Source organism: Carcharhinus amblyrhynchos, chromosome 1 (assembly GCF_965287045.1).
Source record: "Carcharhinus amblyrhynchos chromosome 1, sCarAmb.v2.hapA, whole genome shotgun sequence".
Classification (NCBI taxonomy): Eukaryota; Metazoa; Chordata; class Chondrichthyes; order Carcharhiniformes; family Carcharhinidae; genus Carcharhinus; species Carcharhinus amblyrhynchos.
Genome location: NC_137324.1, coordinates 77,601,256 through 77,616,174, shown reverse-complemented (window position 1 = coordinate 77,616,174; position 14,919 = coordinate 77,601,256). Strand labels below are relative to the sequence as shown.

At 41.9% G+C, this 14,919-nt stretch overlaps 2 protein-coding genes across 5 annotated transcripts in view; both read left to right on the top strand.

Moving 5' to 3' along the window:
* The window catches only part of paics (phosphoribosylaminoimidazole carboxylase, phosphoribosylaminoimidazole succinocarboxamide synthetase), a 277,223-nt gene that overhangs the window by 97,898 nt on the left and 164,406 nt on the right, over positions 1-14,919 (top strand). The window lies entirely within an intron of this gene.
* Positions 1-14,919, top strand: part of cracd (capping protein inhibiting regulator of actin dynamics) — a 220,172-nt gene that overhangs the window by 163,167 nt on the left and 42,086 nt on the right. For 3 of the 4 annotated variants that reach the window (XM_080187208.1, XM_080187215.1, XM_080187224.1), the window contains 4 exons: positions 3,533-3,694; positions 8,598-8,666; positions 9,832-10,023; positions 11,494-13,543. In XM_080187208.1, coding sequence (XP_080043334.1) covers positions 3,533-3,694; positions 8,598-8,666; positions 9,832-10,023; positions 11,494-13,543 — 2,473 coding nt within the window. Of the gene's footprint in view, positions 1-3,532; positions 3,695-7,408; positions 7,444-8,597; positions 8,667-9,831; positions 10,024-11,493; positions 13,544-14,919 lie in introns of those variants that run through there. The other variant, XM_080187234.1, reaches the window with a different exon arrangement.

The following is a 14,919-nucleotide window of genomic DNA, read 5'->3' as shown; positions in this document are numbered from 1 at the left end:
GTAATTATAGGCCGGTGAGCTTGACGTCCGTGGTAGGGAAGCTGTTGGAGAGGATTCTTAGAGATAGGATGTATGCACATTTAGAACGGGATAATCTCATTAGCAATAGACAGCATGGCTTTGTAAGAGGGAGGTCATGCCTCACAAATTTGGTTGAGTTTTTTAAGGAGGTGACAAAATGATTATGAGGGAAGGGCCGTGAATGTCATCTATATGGATTTTAGTAAAGCTTTTGACAAGGTCCCTCATGTCAGGTTGGTGCAAAAGGTTAAATCTCACGGGACAAAAGGAGAGCTAGCTAGATGCGTGGAGAACTGGTTTGGCCATAGAAGACAGAGGGTAGCAGTGGAAGGGTCTTTTTCTGGCTGGAGGCCTGTGACTAGTGGTGTTCTGCAGGGCTCTGTACTGGGACCCCTGCTGTTTGTGATACATATAAATGATTTGGAAGAAGGTGTAACTGGTGTGATCATTAAGTTTGCGGATGACACAAAGATGGCTGGACTTGCGGATAGCGATGAACATTGTCAGAGAATACAGCAGAATATAGATAGGCTGGAAAATTGGGCAGAGAAATGGCAGATGGAATTTAATCCAGATAAATGCGAAGAGATGCATTTTGGTAGAACTAATATAGGGGGAGCTTTACGATAAATGGCACAACCATCAGGAGTATAGATGCACAGAGGGACCTGGGTGTGCAGGTCCACAGATCCTTGAAGGTGGCAACGCAGGTGGAGAAGGTGGTGAAGAAGGCATATGGCATGCTTGCCTTTACAGGATGGGGCATAGAGTATAAAAGTTGGTGTATGGTGTTGCAGCTATATAGAACGTTGATTAGGCCACATTTGGAATACTACGTCCAGTTCTGGTCGCCACACTACCAGAAGGACGTGGAGGCTTTGGAGAGAGAACAGAAGAGGTTTACCAGGATGTTGCCTGGTATGGAGGGTCTTAGCTATGAGGAAAGATTGGGTAAACTGGGGTTGTTCTCCCTGGAAAGACGGAGGATGAGGGGTGACCTAATAGAGGTGTATAAAATTATGAAGGGCATAGGTAGGGTGAACAGTGGGAAACTTTTTCCCAGGTCGGAGGTGATGAACACAAGGGGTCACAGGTTCAAGGTGGGGGGCGGGGGGCAAGGTTTAACACAGATGTCAGGGGGATGTATTTTACACAGAGGATGGTGGGGGCCTGGAATGCACTACCAAGCAAGGTGGTGGAGGCGGACATGCTGGGATCATTTCAGACTTAACTGGATAGCTACATGAACAGACTGGGAATGGAGGGATACAAACGAATAGCCTAGTTGGAAGTGTGAGCAGCTCAGGCTTGGAGGGCCGAAGGGCCTGTTTCCTGTGCTGTATTGTTCTTTGTTCTTTGTTTTTGTTCTTTGATTCCCTGGATGGTTGGCTTCTAAATGACAAGAATTAACCTATCAAGAGATGGATCATGACTCCAGGACAGATTTGGTGAAGAGTTTCAGCGACAGCCATGAAAACACCAGGGCCATCATACAGCAGACATTTGGGCTGCTGAAGATGAGGTTCAGATGCCTTGACAGATCAGGAGGAGCTTTGCAATACATTCCATCATGTATGTCACTCATGGTCACAGCATGGTACACCTCGCCATTCAGAGAGGGGTTGCCGGTGAGGAAGGGGGGAAGTCAGATAGTAGCATTCATTTGAGGGTGCAGGGACTGTCCTCCCACAGTCCAAAGATGTGCGGGTTAGGTGCATTGGCCATGCTAAATTGCCCCTTAGTGAGGGTGAGAGGGAAGATGAGGTGAGGGAACTTCCCAAAATTGAATCCATAAAAGTTGAAAAGAATTCACAGCCTCTAGTTTGGTGACTTTAAAATTTCTGTTTGCTTAATGTACAGAAAACCAAAGCAGAAAAGCACCTATTTCTTGCAGGTTAGGTGGGAAGACAGATGATAAATTTCCCTCTGCTTCTCAGCTGTTTATCTTCAAATCTGCTTGGAAAATCTACTTAAAATGTCCAAAAGGATAACTTATTATGTCGCCACCCTCTCCAACTGACCAATAATTCAATATGATTGCATATTCCGATTGTAGCTTGATCAGATCAGGTCAGGAAATTTCCCCTTTTAGCCAGGGTCCCATTGTTCAATTGATTAGGCTTGATGGTTTGTTTCCACCCAGTTCAGTATCAGGGCCTTGTGCTAATGGAATAGGAAACCCCTCTGAGGGGTTTTTGTAGACCTGCCATATCCATCTCAATGAGGTTAGAATCTGAAATCCAGTAATGCAAATTAGGGGACCATCTTGTGAATTCAAATCACTTTTGTTTTTTAAAAAAGCCTGTTTCTTAAAAGTTCCAACCATATTTTCAGCCAGTGCATTAAAAATTGTTGCTTTGTATAAAGCATATATTCATGACAATAAAAAGACAAACAACAAGGAGACGTTGAGTGGATATACCAAGATTTTATAGGCTGAGCAAAGTTCAATGTGCAGGCAAAAGAAGTTGCTGAGTTATTTTCAAATCAGTACTAACAAAAATTCCCACATTTCTCACCTTCTTTCTTGTAATACTCATTCTCTGAAACAAATAATTTGATGTTGATTGTTTGTGTGATGAGAAAGCTTATTGAAAGTGAAAGGAACTGTAAAATGTCTGCACTGTAGAATGCTTCTAATCCCACATTGCTCTCTCTGTTTTAAATGCCCTCGCTCTTTGTTGACCAATTCTCAGTTGAGCATTTCTCTTGAGATTGGTTCTTCACAGTTGAAAGCTCCAATATGCTGAGCATCCAGTGAGTCAGGAAAGCTAGAATTTCTCCTCCTGGGTAGGAGAAAATACATCCTTTTTTTCTCAGCAATATTATTGATTTATAATGTTCATTAAATTGTTATCGTGTTTTTCTCAACAATGTGGCTGCATATATATATCTACAAATGATACATACAATAAATGTGCTGTCCATCAATAGGTGCAGCCAAAACACTTTTTTCCATTAATAGAAGGGTCAATAGCCTGGGGGCATAAACTTAAGGTAAGAGTTAGAAGACTAAGAGGGAAGTTGATGAGAAGCTTCTTCACTCAAAGGATGGCAGGAGTCTGGAACTCACTGCCTGAAAGGGTAAAATGTAAGAAGTTTTTAGATATTCACTTGCTATAACCTTTCGGGCTGTAGGCCAAGCACTGAAAAGTGGGATTAGTGTAGTCAGATCTCTGTTGACCAGCGTGGACGCAATAGGCTGAATGGCCTTCTTCTGTGCCACAAACGTCAATGAATCTATAATTTTTATGGGGAGGGTGTGGCAGAGGAAGATGGTTAGATTAAGTGTATGTTTTCCCACTATATAGCATGATACTTTAATGGTTCTATGAGTGAAAACAATGTACAAAGATCCAAGGTCTCATTTAGAAATCAGAATAAAAACAGGATAATCAGCATATACTGTGTTTTTATTCAGATGAGTTCTTATTGCTTTTATAAATTAACATCAAGCAATTTGAAAAGCTTGAGAAAACAAATTAATTTTATATTTTGTTCTATTTCTCAGCGCCAATTGGCAAAAAATATTAAATTTGGCCAGCCCCCCCTGACTCTTACTGGGAAAAGAATGGAAGATACTGGGAAGAATTCAGAGGTCGATGTGTTTCTCCAAAGTCCATTGGAACAATCCGTTCTGCAGGAAGTCCAATTACCAGGTTCAACACTCAAGGTGAGTATCCAGTTATCATTAGATTTTGGTGTGTTGACCTAACAATTTGTATGAAGTAGATTCATAGTCTCATTTTCAAAGATAGGCTTGGACAGTTGGGTAGAGGCTGCATCATTCTCATTTGACCCACTGAAATTGGCAATTTGGGTGCCCACAGTCTCATTTTCACAACACCACAGGACTGATAAAGTGTTGGCAGATGCATCATTAAAAAGCCTACAAAAATCTGTTGAAATTCGGGAGCTTTCCATGATGTAATTGGAGCAATGAAGCAATACTCAAAAGATATATCTTGTGGAAAGAGGAATCTCGGTGAATGATATTTACAGCTCTGGACAGATAACAAAATCAGGCCTTTCAGGTTTCGGGGGCACTTCCTCCAAGTGAAATAGTTGGTGACATTTTGCCAATTGTTTACAAACATATGGTAAAACTGTATTTTTGTTTATTATAAATGGCTTCACCACATTTTCATAGAGACAAAACTCCTTAATGACTGAGCACTGGCATTGCAAAGTCCTACACATTGGCCAGGATTTTCCATTCCCATTTAGCATTACACAGGTTCAATAACAGGAGCGGAAAATATTGCAAGATCAAAGTCGTGTTTTACGTCAGCATGAAAGCTTGCCACAATTGACCCTTCCCCCATCAGAGATGGGCTACGTTTCCCACTGTGCAATTTCAGGAACCTCATTTGAATACATTTGCATCTCATTATTAGGCACATAGTCTGGAATCATAATACCCATTAAAAAACCCACCAATGGCAGCATGCTGTCAGTGCAGCACAAATCATGACTGGTTTCAAAAGGCGATCCTTGACATGTTTCAGGATCCACAGCATCTGCAAGGTTAGCACCTTGGGGAACAAGGCCTATCCACTAAGGAGGTGACTGGTGATGCCTGCATGGAGGCCACAGGAGTGCAACTGAGACAAGATACAATGGGGCTCACACTGCAACTTGCATTTTGGTGGAGCAGAGAACATAGGGATACTGAAGATGAGGGTCTGGTGGCTAGACCATTCTGGTGGAGCCCTACATCCCAGAGGATGTCATACATCATGGTCACCTGCTGTGCCCCACACAATCTAGCACTGCAACGCGGGGAGGAACTGCCGAGAAAGAGATGGAGGGAGTAGCCTTTGATGAGAAGGATTTGAAGAGGACAGGGCTGAGGAAGTCCTTGAGGGGAGGATGTTGGTCATGACCAGTCAAGGCAGGCAAGTTCAGGACATACTCATTGCTGTTAGAGTGTGATGAAGACATCCAGTGAGGAAATCGGATTATCTTCACTTGATTTCTGTGATCACTGAATTCCCATCTGACTGATGGCAAAAGTTAAAGTTTATTTATTAATCACAAATAAGGCTTACATTAACACTGCAATGAAGTTACTGTGAAATTCCTCTAGTTGCCATACTCTGACATCTGTTTGGGTCAATGCACCTAACAGCATGTCTTTGAGACTGTGGGAGAAAACTGGAACACCCGGAGGGAACTCACACAGACACAGGGAGAACGTGCAAACTCCACATAGATAGTGACCCAAGCCGGAAATAGAACCAGATCCCTGGTGCTGTGAGACAATAGTGCTAACCACTGTGCCACTGCAATACACACTCTCCGTGTTAAGGCTCCTGTTACATTTCCTATAGTCCCTACATTGCAGGAAGATGATGATGACTTGTAGTTGGGACAGTGCATAGATCCTCACAGAGCTTCAGTGACTGTCTGACTGGCTGAAAGCAGCTCACTTGCCCCCAATGACCGGGATCACATCATGGGTGATGCAGAAGTGAAATTTTATTGATTTAACATTAGCCTTTGTGAGCTATACCTTTAATGTTCAATGTCGCTGGAGGCTAAGGCATGTGGGATAGAGGAGCTAGCTGCACCACAAAAGGTGCAGAGTGCACACTGACAGTGACCGGAATGAATGACAGTAGCCCTATATAATCTGGGAGACATCCTCATTCCCTCATTCGGGCATGACCAAGTGTTCAGTCACTGTGAAGGGACGCCACCAATGTTTTGGGAACCTTGTTGAAAGCACATGGAGGAAGTCCAGGACTAGAGTGGCATGGTGGGAGATCCCACCCAGGCCCACCCTCCTGCACCATCTCTGCAATCCAGCACATCCATCATAGCTAATCCACTTAACCTACACACTGAGGGGCAATTTAGCATGGCCAATCCACCTAACTTACACAGCTTTGGACTGTGAGAGGAAACTGGAGCATCTGGAGGAAGCCCACGTCGACACAGAGAGAACGTGCAAACTCCACACAGAACGAAATTGAAACTGGGTCCCTGGTGCTGTGAAACAGCAGTGCTAACCACTGTGCCATCATGCTGCTCCTACCCATCTCCGTCTCATCAGAATATTTAGCAACCAAACTTTCAGTTTCTTCATCCAAGTCATTTGTATAAATTGCAACAAGTTGAGGTCCCAGCACTGATTCCTCACTCACACCATTTGTAACATCTTACCAACCAGAAAAATATCCAGTTATGCATACCCCATTTCCGCTTAGCTAACCAATCTTCTATCCATGCCAGTGTGTTACCCTCTACATCCTAAGCTTTATTTGTTGCACTTTATCTGAAAGTCTAACGACAGTACATCCATTGAGATTCCCCTTAATCCACAGCTTGGGCTCGATTTTACCATCTAGTTGCATCTGTTTTTGAGCGCGAAAAGTTGGTAAAGTCGGGTATGAGGCGAGTAATGCAATCAGCGTCCGCCTTCGCGCTTGTTCCCCCTTTACTAAGGCTGGAAAATGGACACAATCGGGACCATGCCCGAAATGGGCGCAACGCCATTTAAATGCATTTTCATACATTTGAATTGACTTAATGGACTGCATGCTTAATCATACCGGCACTTCCCCCTTTACCACTGCATTTGCCCATCCAGAATCGGCACAAAACAGACATGCTCCACAAAAGTCTGATTCGGGCATTTGAGTTAGGGAGGAGGTAAGTGCCTGGCATCTGATGGCTCTCTGCTTGAAATCAGTGGGGGGCAGGGAGGGGGGAGCGGCGCTGCCACTTTGCCTAAGATCAGTGGAGGGAAAGGGGTGTCTGTTGCTTGCGATTGGTGGGGGAGGGGGAGGGGATTCCGCTGCCACTCTGCCTGTGGTCAGTGGAGGGGGGAGTGGGGGTCCATTGCCACTCTGTGTGTGATCAAGGGAGAGGGGCCCGTGATCAGTCTGGGTGGCGGGGGTGGGGGGATAAACGGGTCAGTAATGTGGGGGAGGGCAATGTCTGAAGGGGCCAGGGGAGGCATTATCCGGCCCTGGAGGGATGTGGCAGGGGAACGGCACTCTACCTGTTTTTACTGCGCATGCGCAGTTGGAGGCGCTGATCGGAGTTACACGGTTTTGGGTGCATTAAGCCCCGCCCATAGACTTGTACAGTATGATCCAAAATTGCTGATATTTTGGAAGGCAGAGTGAGAACGGGTCTAAAAGTTGGATCTGAAACAGTCTCAATTTCAAGTCTGCCCAGCACTTAGAATCAAAATGGTAAAAAGGGTCTCATGTGCTACTTATTCAAAGAATTTCAATAAATTGGTTAGACATGATTTCTGTTTCACAAAACCATGTTAATTTTCATTTTTATAACCATCTGTATTTTTTAATCCATCCTTCCATTTCATTTGCCATTCTCCAGCCCAATGATCCATCCAATCGGCTAAGTTCCTTATGTTTAGGTGGAACAGGAAGTGAAGCAGAAGAGCAGGTAACAAAGTTTGACATCACTTAGATATTGGTTGACAGCTTATTTATATCTTGGAAACTGGCAAATAAGTGTGAAAATAGAGAGGGTTGGTAAAACTACAATCATTTTGTAATACCTATAAATTTAGCTATCTAATATTTCAGTTAGAAAAAGTACAGTTGTTTCATAAAAATCTAGTATTGTACACCAGTACTTAAGCATAAACAGCAAGTGCTGGAACAAGTCAAATACAGTGGCCTGGATTTTCATTCCCAAGTCGGGTAGCAGGAATTGGGAAATTTCCCAGTTCATCACATCTGATTACCCTAAGTTTTTACAAGTGTCCTGCTATAACATCTTTAGTAATAGCTTCCAACATCTTCTTTTAACTTGAGGAACGATTGGATAGGCTAAGCCTGTATTCATTGGAATTTAAAGTGAAACATAAGATTGTAAGGGGATTTGACAGAATGAGTGCTGAAAGAATGTTTCCCCTTGTGGGAGAGAATAGAACAGGGGGACATATTTTAAATTAAGGAGTTTCCCATTTGAGACAAAGATGATGAAATTTTTTTCTCTTAGAAGATAGTGAATCTTTGGAACTCTCTTACACAGAAAGCAGTGGAGGCAAGGCCAATGAATATTTTTAAGATAGAGGTAGGTAGATTCTTGACTAACAAGGGAGTCAAAGTTATCAGGGGATAGGTAGAATGTGGAGATGAGGCCATAATCAGAACAACCATGACCTTATTGAATGGCAAAGCTGGTGTGGTTGCAGTGGTGATGGCCTACTCCTGTTCCTTAATCATATGTTCAGATTAACTGTAATACTGTTCAAGCATCCATTAGAAATTAATGTCATTGTACCATTTACATTTTTTGTAATTAATCCTAATTCCATTTCTATCATTCAATAATTTTTGAATGTATGGAATGATAGGGAAATGAGGTGAATTGAATATTGCTGCATAATTTAAAACTAGCCTTATTGATGAAATTAGAATTTATTTCAAAATTGCAAAGTACTTTTTATTACATTGTTTAATATCACCATTTCCCATTTGGATTCAAGCAGCTTTCACAGTGTTTTCTATTTTATCTTCTGTAATTATTTTCACTTTTATAACCATCTGTATTTTTTAATCCATCCTTCTATTTCATTTGCCATTCTCCAGCCCAATGATCCATCCAGTCGGCTAAGTTCCTTATGTTTAGGTGGAACAGGAAGTGAAGCAGAAGAACAGGTAACAAAGTTTGACATCACCTAGATAATGGTTGACAGCTTATTTATATCTTGGAAGCTGGCAAATAAGTTTGAAAATAGAGAGAGTTGGTAAAACTGCAATCATTTTGTAATATCTATAAATTTGGCTATCTAATATTTCAGTTAGAAAAAGTACAGTTGTTTCATAAAAATCTAGTACTGTACACCAGTACTTAAGCATAAACAACAAGCGCTGGAACAAGTCAAATACAGTGACCTGGGTATTCTGTTCCCAAGTCGGGTAACAGGAATTGGGAAATTTCCCAGTTCATCACATCTGCCTCAATAGAAAGTGCTCTAAAATGGCAGGATCTTCATTCCAGGAATGCTGGTGCAGGATGGAGTTATAGTATAAAGGTGTTGAGTATAGCAAGGGTTAAGGTGGAACTGGGGAAACAGCACCACCCACACATTATGATGTGGATAGTCACATGATAGTACAGTGGTAGTCTCGTAGAAGCAACCATGAAGAATAGCACTGAGTCATGAGGTATGCCTGAAGTTATGTGTTCTCAATATGTTCAGCCAAACAAGTCTCAAGACCTCCTTATGAGACTACTACAAACAGCCCGCACAATGGGTCTTCCTAGGCACAGATTTGAAGGTGGCACAGGGACTGCTGAGTGGCCAGGCAGCTGTTTAAAAGAGTCATCTACAGCTCTGAAGAAGAGACATTGGGCCTGGGATTCTCCTATCACGTCTGCCATTGGAATTCTAGCGGGTGGGGGAGCGGACCACGTAAAGGTCCATTGAACTCGGGCAGGAATCTCCGGTTTTCAGGCAAGTGTGGCCAGAGAATGGACTTGAAACATTAATTGAATTTCTCTCACCACAAAGATGCTGCCAGACCTACTGAACTTTTCCAGCATTTTCTGTTTTTATTTCATATTTCCAGCAACTGCAGTATTTCGCTTTTATTTTAGGTTCTCTGGGACTTTGACGGAAGTAACACATTAACATTTCAGGAAGAAACTTGTATGAGAAAAGCTCCAGTGTCTTCTGACTTTGTTTGACATCTCCAGCATCTATAGTAGCTTCTTTTTCATTTTAATTTAAGCAACGCTTTCTTCTCTTAAGGTAATTTGTAACTCTTTGCCTATTTAAAATCTATTTAAAATGTAATGACTATAACTGTTGTTTTACAGGCCATGCCTATTCGATCTTCATGGCCCACCAGTCACCTCACTCGAGGGTGTTCTGTTGGGACTATTGAGTCAATTAACCTTGATGCTGTACCACAGTCTATGAGCCGCCTGGACAACACTGCTGCAAAACATAAACTCTCTGTCAAGCCAAGAAATCAGAGAATCTCAAAGAAACCTGGGAGACTTGCACGGGTAAATCAACTGTTCAGTTTATTGTGAGAATTTCATATGCTTTAATCTTTCAGGTTAGGAGAGTTTGCAGTAACGCGTGTCATCCAATATCAGTAAGGTGCCACTCATTTATTTTATGATACACACAGAACAGAAAGTGATAATTTTGGCATGTGTCTCTACTGGCTCTATGCTAGTATGATCCAAAGTTCATCCCACTGCTGACCTTAGATCAGAGTCCCGTAACTTTCTCTGATTCACATGTTTAGCCCATGTCCCTTAAAGCAATTGTTTCTGCCTCAATCTTTCCCAGTCGGAAAAATGTCCACTTTCCAAATGCTCTGCATCAAGAAATGTCTCCTCATCCATCTCCTTATCCTCTTGTTGTTAATTTAAAATGAATGATGCATTGTCAATAATGCCAACCAGAGGAAATGATCTTTCCCTCTTTACTCTATAAGTAATTTAAGTAATTTGAAGTAATCTTAGTGCAAGTAATTTAAAATAATCATAATTTTAGAAACTTTTATTACATTACTTCTTAGCCATTTAACTCACATCTGTGCTCAAGAGTTTCTCATTTCTGGTGAACTTATATAGTATGTGCTCTGAGGATTTAATGTCTTCTCTATTATGCACACTAAAATTGCATGAGTTATGGCCTAACCACGATTTGTATATTTATCATTACTTCCTTATTTTTTAAAGTTGCACTCCTAATTTTTCCTCCAAAAGCATTAAGCATTACCACACTCAACGGCATTGATCTGTGCTTGCCCATTGAAATATCATTTGGCTGAACAAAGTAGAATAATTGAATCTGGATGAAGCAATGGATTTGTCAGTTCACACTCCAGTTGCTATGATCACAAGGCACCTGTTTTCTTCTTCTTTTGAGAGTATCAACCTCATTTTTACTCAACCCTGCATGTTGTCTGCTTATCATATTCTAACCATAGTGAGTAGGTTGACATGTGACTGCTTTCAAGCCTCTAACCGTTGGACAGAACTGTTGCTAAATTATTATTGTTGATCAAGGAAGTGGAAACCATCAAATAGGTGCAGTGGGAGTATTCTTTTGAGGCTGAGACTGGAGTATCTGATATTTAAATTGTTATTACAGATAGGTGCAAATAGCAGCATGGTGACACAGTGTTAATCACTGCTGCCTCTCAGCTCCGGAGCCCCGGTTCAATTCCCGGCTTTGGGTCACTGTGTGGAGTCTGCACATTCTCCCCGTGTTTGCATGGATTTTCTCTGGGTGCTCCAGTTTCCCCCCACAGTTCAAAAGATGTGCTGGTTAGGTGTATTGGTAATGCTAAATTCTCCCTCAATGTGCCCAAACAGGTGCCAGGTTGTGGCAACTAGAGTCTTTCACAACAATTGCATTGCAGTTTTGATGTAAACCTACTTGTGACACGAATAAATAAACTTTTTTAAAAAAATGTTATAGAAGTTTTTGAAATGAACTAACATCTTTGTAACTTGTAGGATATGCGGAGCATTACTATCCATGAATTTGACTATAAGCTGGAAGAGAAGGAACAGACTTGTGTCACGCATGAACGAAAACATTACAAAATAGAAGAGGGAAAAGCACTGGAAGAGAAAAGGCATCATATGGATGAGGAACAACAACGCAGAGCTGAAACAGAGATTCACAAATGGCAGGAAGCACAACAAATACATCATGAGTTGGAGGGACAAAAGAAATGGGGAGATGAACAAAAACAGGAAACAGAAGAACAAAGAACACAAGATGAAGATCAGAAGCATTATGAAATAGAGGAGCAGAAATTCAATGAGCAAGAACAGAAATGTCATGAAATAGAGGAACAGAAATCACATGAGGAGGAACCAAAAGTTGGCGAAATGGAGGATCAGAAAATACATGAGGAGGAACCAAAATGCGAATTGGAGCACCAGAAATTACATGATGAAGAACAAACATGTGAAACGAAAGAGCAGCAATTACATGAGGAAGAACAACGATGTGAAGTGGAGGAGCAGAGAGTAGATGAGGAGGAAAAGAAACATCATGAAATGGAGAAACAAAATAGGGAAGCAGAAAAGCCATCTTCTGATGAGGTGAAAGTGAAGGAAGAAGAATGGAAATGTTTGGAGGTAGAAGATCTGAAACATAAGCTGAGGAAAGAAGAACAGTATTGCCATGCTGCTGAAAACAAACATCTAAATGAAGAGCAAGGAACACAAGATGTTGAAGGGCAGAAACAACAGAAAGAAGTAGAGAGGCAGAATTATTTGAAGGAACAGCAGAGGGAAGAAGAACTGAGTCAAAAGGATGCTGAGCTGTTAATCCAAGAAGAACAAAGATTCCTTGAGGCACAGGAAGAGGAGCAACGTAGAGGGGAACTTAGATGGAAAGAGGTGGATCAAAGACAAACAATGCCAAGCCCATTTTCATTCCAAGTTGCTTCAGGAGAAAAGCAAATCATTTTTCAGAAAGTTAACCTAACCCCTGTGACCCATCCAAGGGAAGCTGTTCCTTCCTCAGATGTGAGTGACTTACAGTCCTCAACGAAGCCAGGTAAAGGCCTGTCATCCTCAATTTATGTTCCCCACACAGCCATTTTGGTTACGGGAGCTCAACTTTGCAGTACTGCTGTTGATCTGAAACAGATCAAGGACACCGCCTGCAAGACTTTGCTTGGCTTTTCAGAAGAGAGAAAAAGTGTTGAGTTGCCACCTGTTGAAAAACCAAGTAAATCCAGCCAGGCGACCAGAATCGGTAAATCCAAATTCGATCCAGAGCAATCAGCTGACCAGTCCAGATCAACGGCTTTAACTGAGTGGGCTACCATTAGGGCAAAAATTCTTAAAAGTTCAGATGAAAGGTTTCAAGAAAGAAGAGCTCATGACAGATTCAGCGATGACTGGACCACTTTCAGAGCTTCCAGTACGCATAGCAGCTTGAGAAAAACTCTGTCTGCCAATGCAAAATTTTCCATAACACCTGCATGGCAGAAATGGGCAGATGGCAATAAAATCAGTGATTCTGAGAAAACAAATGTCTCTTTTGAAACAGAGAAACAAACTACCCCTGAGGAAACCATGCTTGCGCATAATTGCACAATGGACTCTTCTGAGCCTAGTAGGTCTTTGACATCCGGAGACATTGCACAGGACGTAGCCAAAGACATGAAAGATGACTCACACACAGATTATCACAACATTCGGATAGCAGATGCTGCTGAAGGTTACAAGTTTGCCAAAGATCTTCCATCGTTTCTAGTTCCAAGTCTTCCCGCTACACTGAGGAAAGAACATTCGCTGCCGCAAACTCAATCACCAGTTTTTAACCAAGCTGCTGCAAATCTGAGCATGCAAACAGAAGGGGCGCCAATGGACACATCACCATTTGGTATAAAATTAAGGAGGACGCACTATTCCCTCCGGTTCCACTATGAACAGCAAGGAGAACAGAAACGGAAGAAACGATATAGTGCTGGAGATAGTATGGACGGAATTCCAGCCTTTCTCGCCTCAAAAGATAAAGAGCGTGAATCATACACTGTCCCTGGTAAGCAATACTCTTGTAGAAAAGATAATAAGAATAGTAACATTTTGAAAGACAGCTCAAATAGCATTTCAGACATTTCACAGACTGGGATTACACATCTAAGTAGTATTGATGTGGCAAAACATGTAAAAAATAAACTCGCTGCACTTTCAAATGAGAACATCTCATCAAAGCCACAACCATCTCAAAAACCTGCTTTAGCGCCCAAGCCTACACGGTTCACCCCACTTCCATCCCCACACCACACCTTAAACAAGACAATCTTGACTGAGAGTGCAGATCTCAAAAACACAAAGACTTCACTTGATTCAAATGTGAGAAATGAAGATGAGAAGAATGATACCTCAGGCCAAACATACAGATTAAAGAATGAAGAAGAGGAAAGAAAGGATAGAAAATCTTTTTTCCCATCAATCAACATTCCATGGCGAGAGAGGGCAGACAAAAAGTCAGACTTCATTAAGAAAGGTAGGCAAAGTGTGAAGTTTTTGTAGGTATTTTGGTATCAGTGTGCTTCATTATATATTGGTCATGCACTTCCATTCTTTCGGAGCACTGTATTGTGAAAATAAAGGAAAGGCGTGCATTTGTATAGCATCCCTCTGATTCCCCAAAGCACTTTACAGACAATGGAGCATTATTGGAGTGCACTTGTTGTTAGAGGAAACACTGCAGTCAGTTTGTGTACAGCAACTCCCTTAAACATCAGTGTGATAAATCCAAATAACCCAGTTGTAGGTGTTGTTTGAGAAATGTCTTCTTTGAAATAGTGCCGAGGCACCTTTTACATCCATTCGAGATGCAAAGTGGGCCTCGGTTTAATTCATTTACGAAAGGTGGCACCAACAGCATTATAGCACTCCTTCAGTGGCACTGGAGTGTCAGCCTAGATTTTGTGCTCAAGTCACTGATTTGAACTTAAAACCTAGCATAAAAGCAAAATACTACAGATGCTGGAAATCTGAAATAAAAAGAAGAAAATGCTGGAAAAACGCAACAGGTCTGGCAGCAACTGTGGAGACAGAAACAAGGTTAACGTTTCAAGTCCATATGACTTTTCAGATCTGAACAAGAGTCATACGGACATGCAAAATCGGGCGGGATTTTCTGGCCGCACTCGGCCCAAAACCGGAAAGTCCTGTCCGGGGTCAACAGACCTTTCCATGGTCCACCCCTTGCCCGCTACGATGGTGGGACCAGAAAATTCAGCTCATTAACTCTGTTTCTCTCTCAGCAGATACTGCCAGACCTGCTGAGTTTTTCCACCATTTTCTGTTTTTATTATTGAATTTAGAACCAACTGAGCCACAGCTGATTTTTGCATTGTTACTTATCACTCAGTAATTTCTATCTCAGAATTGCTGGACCAGGTTTTA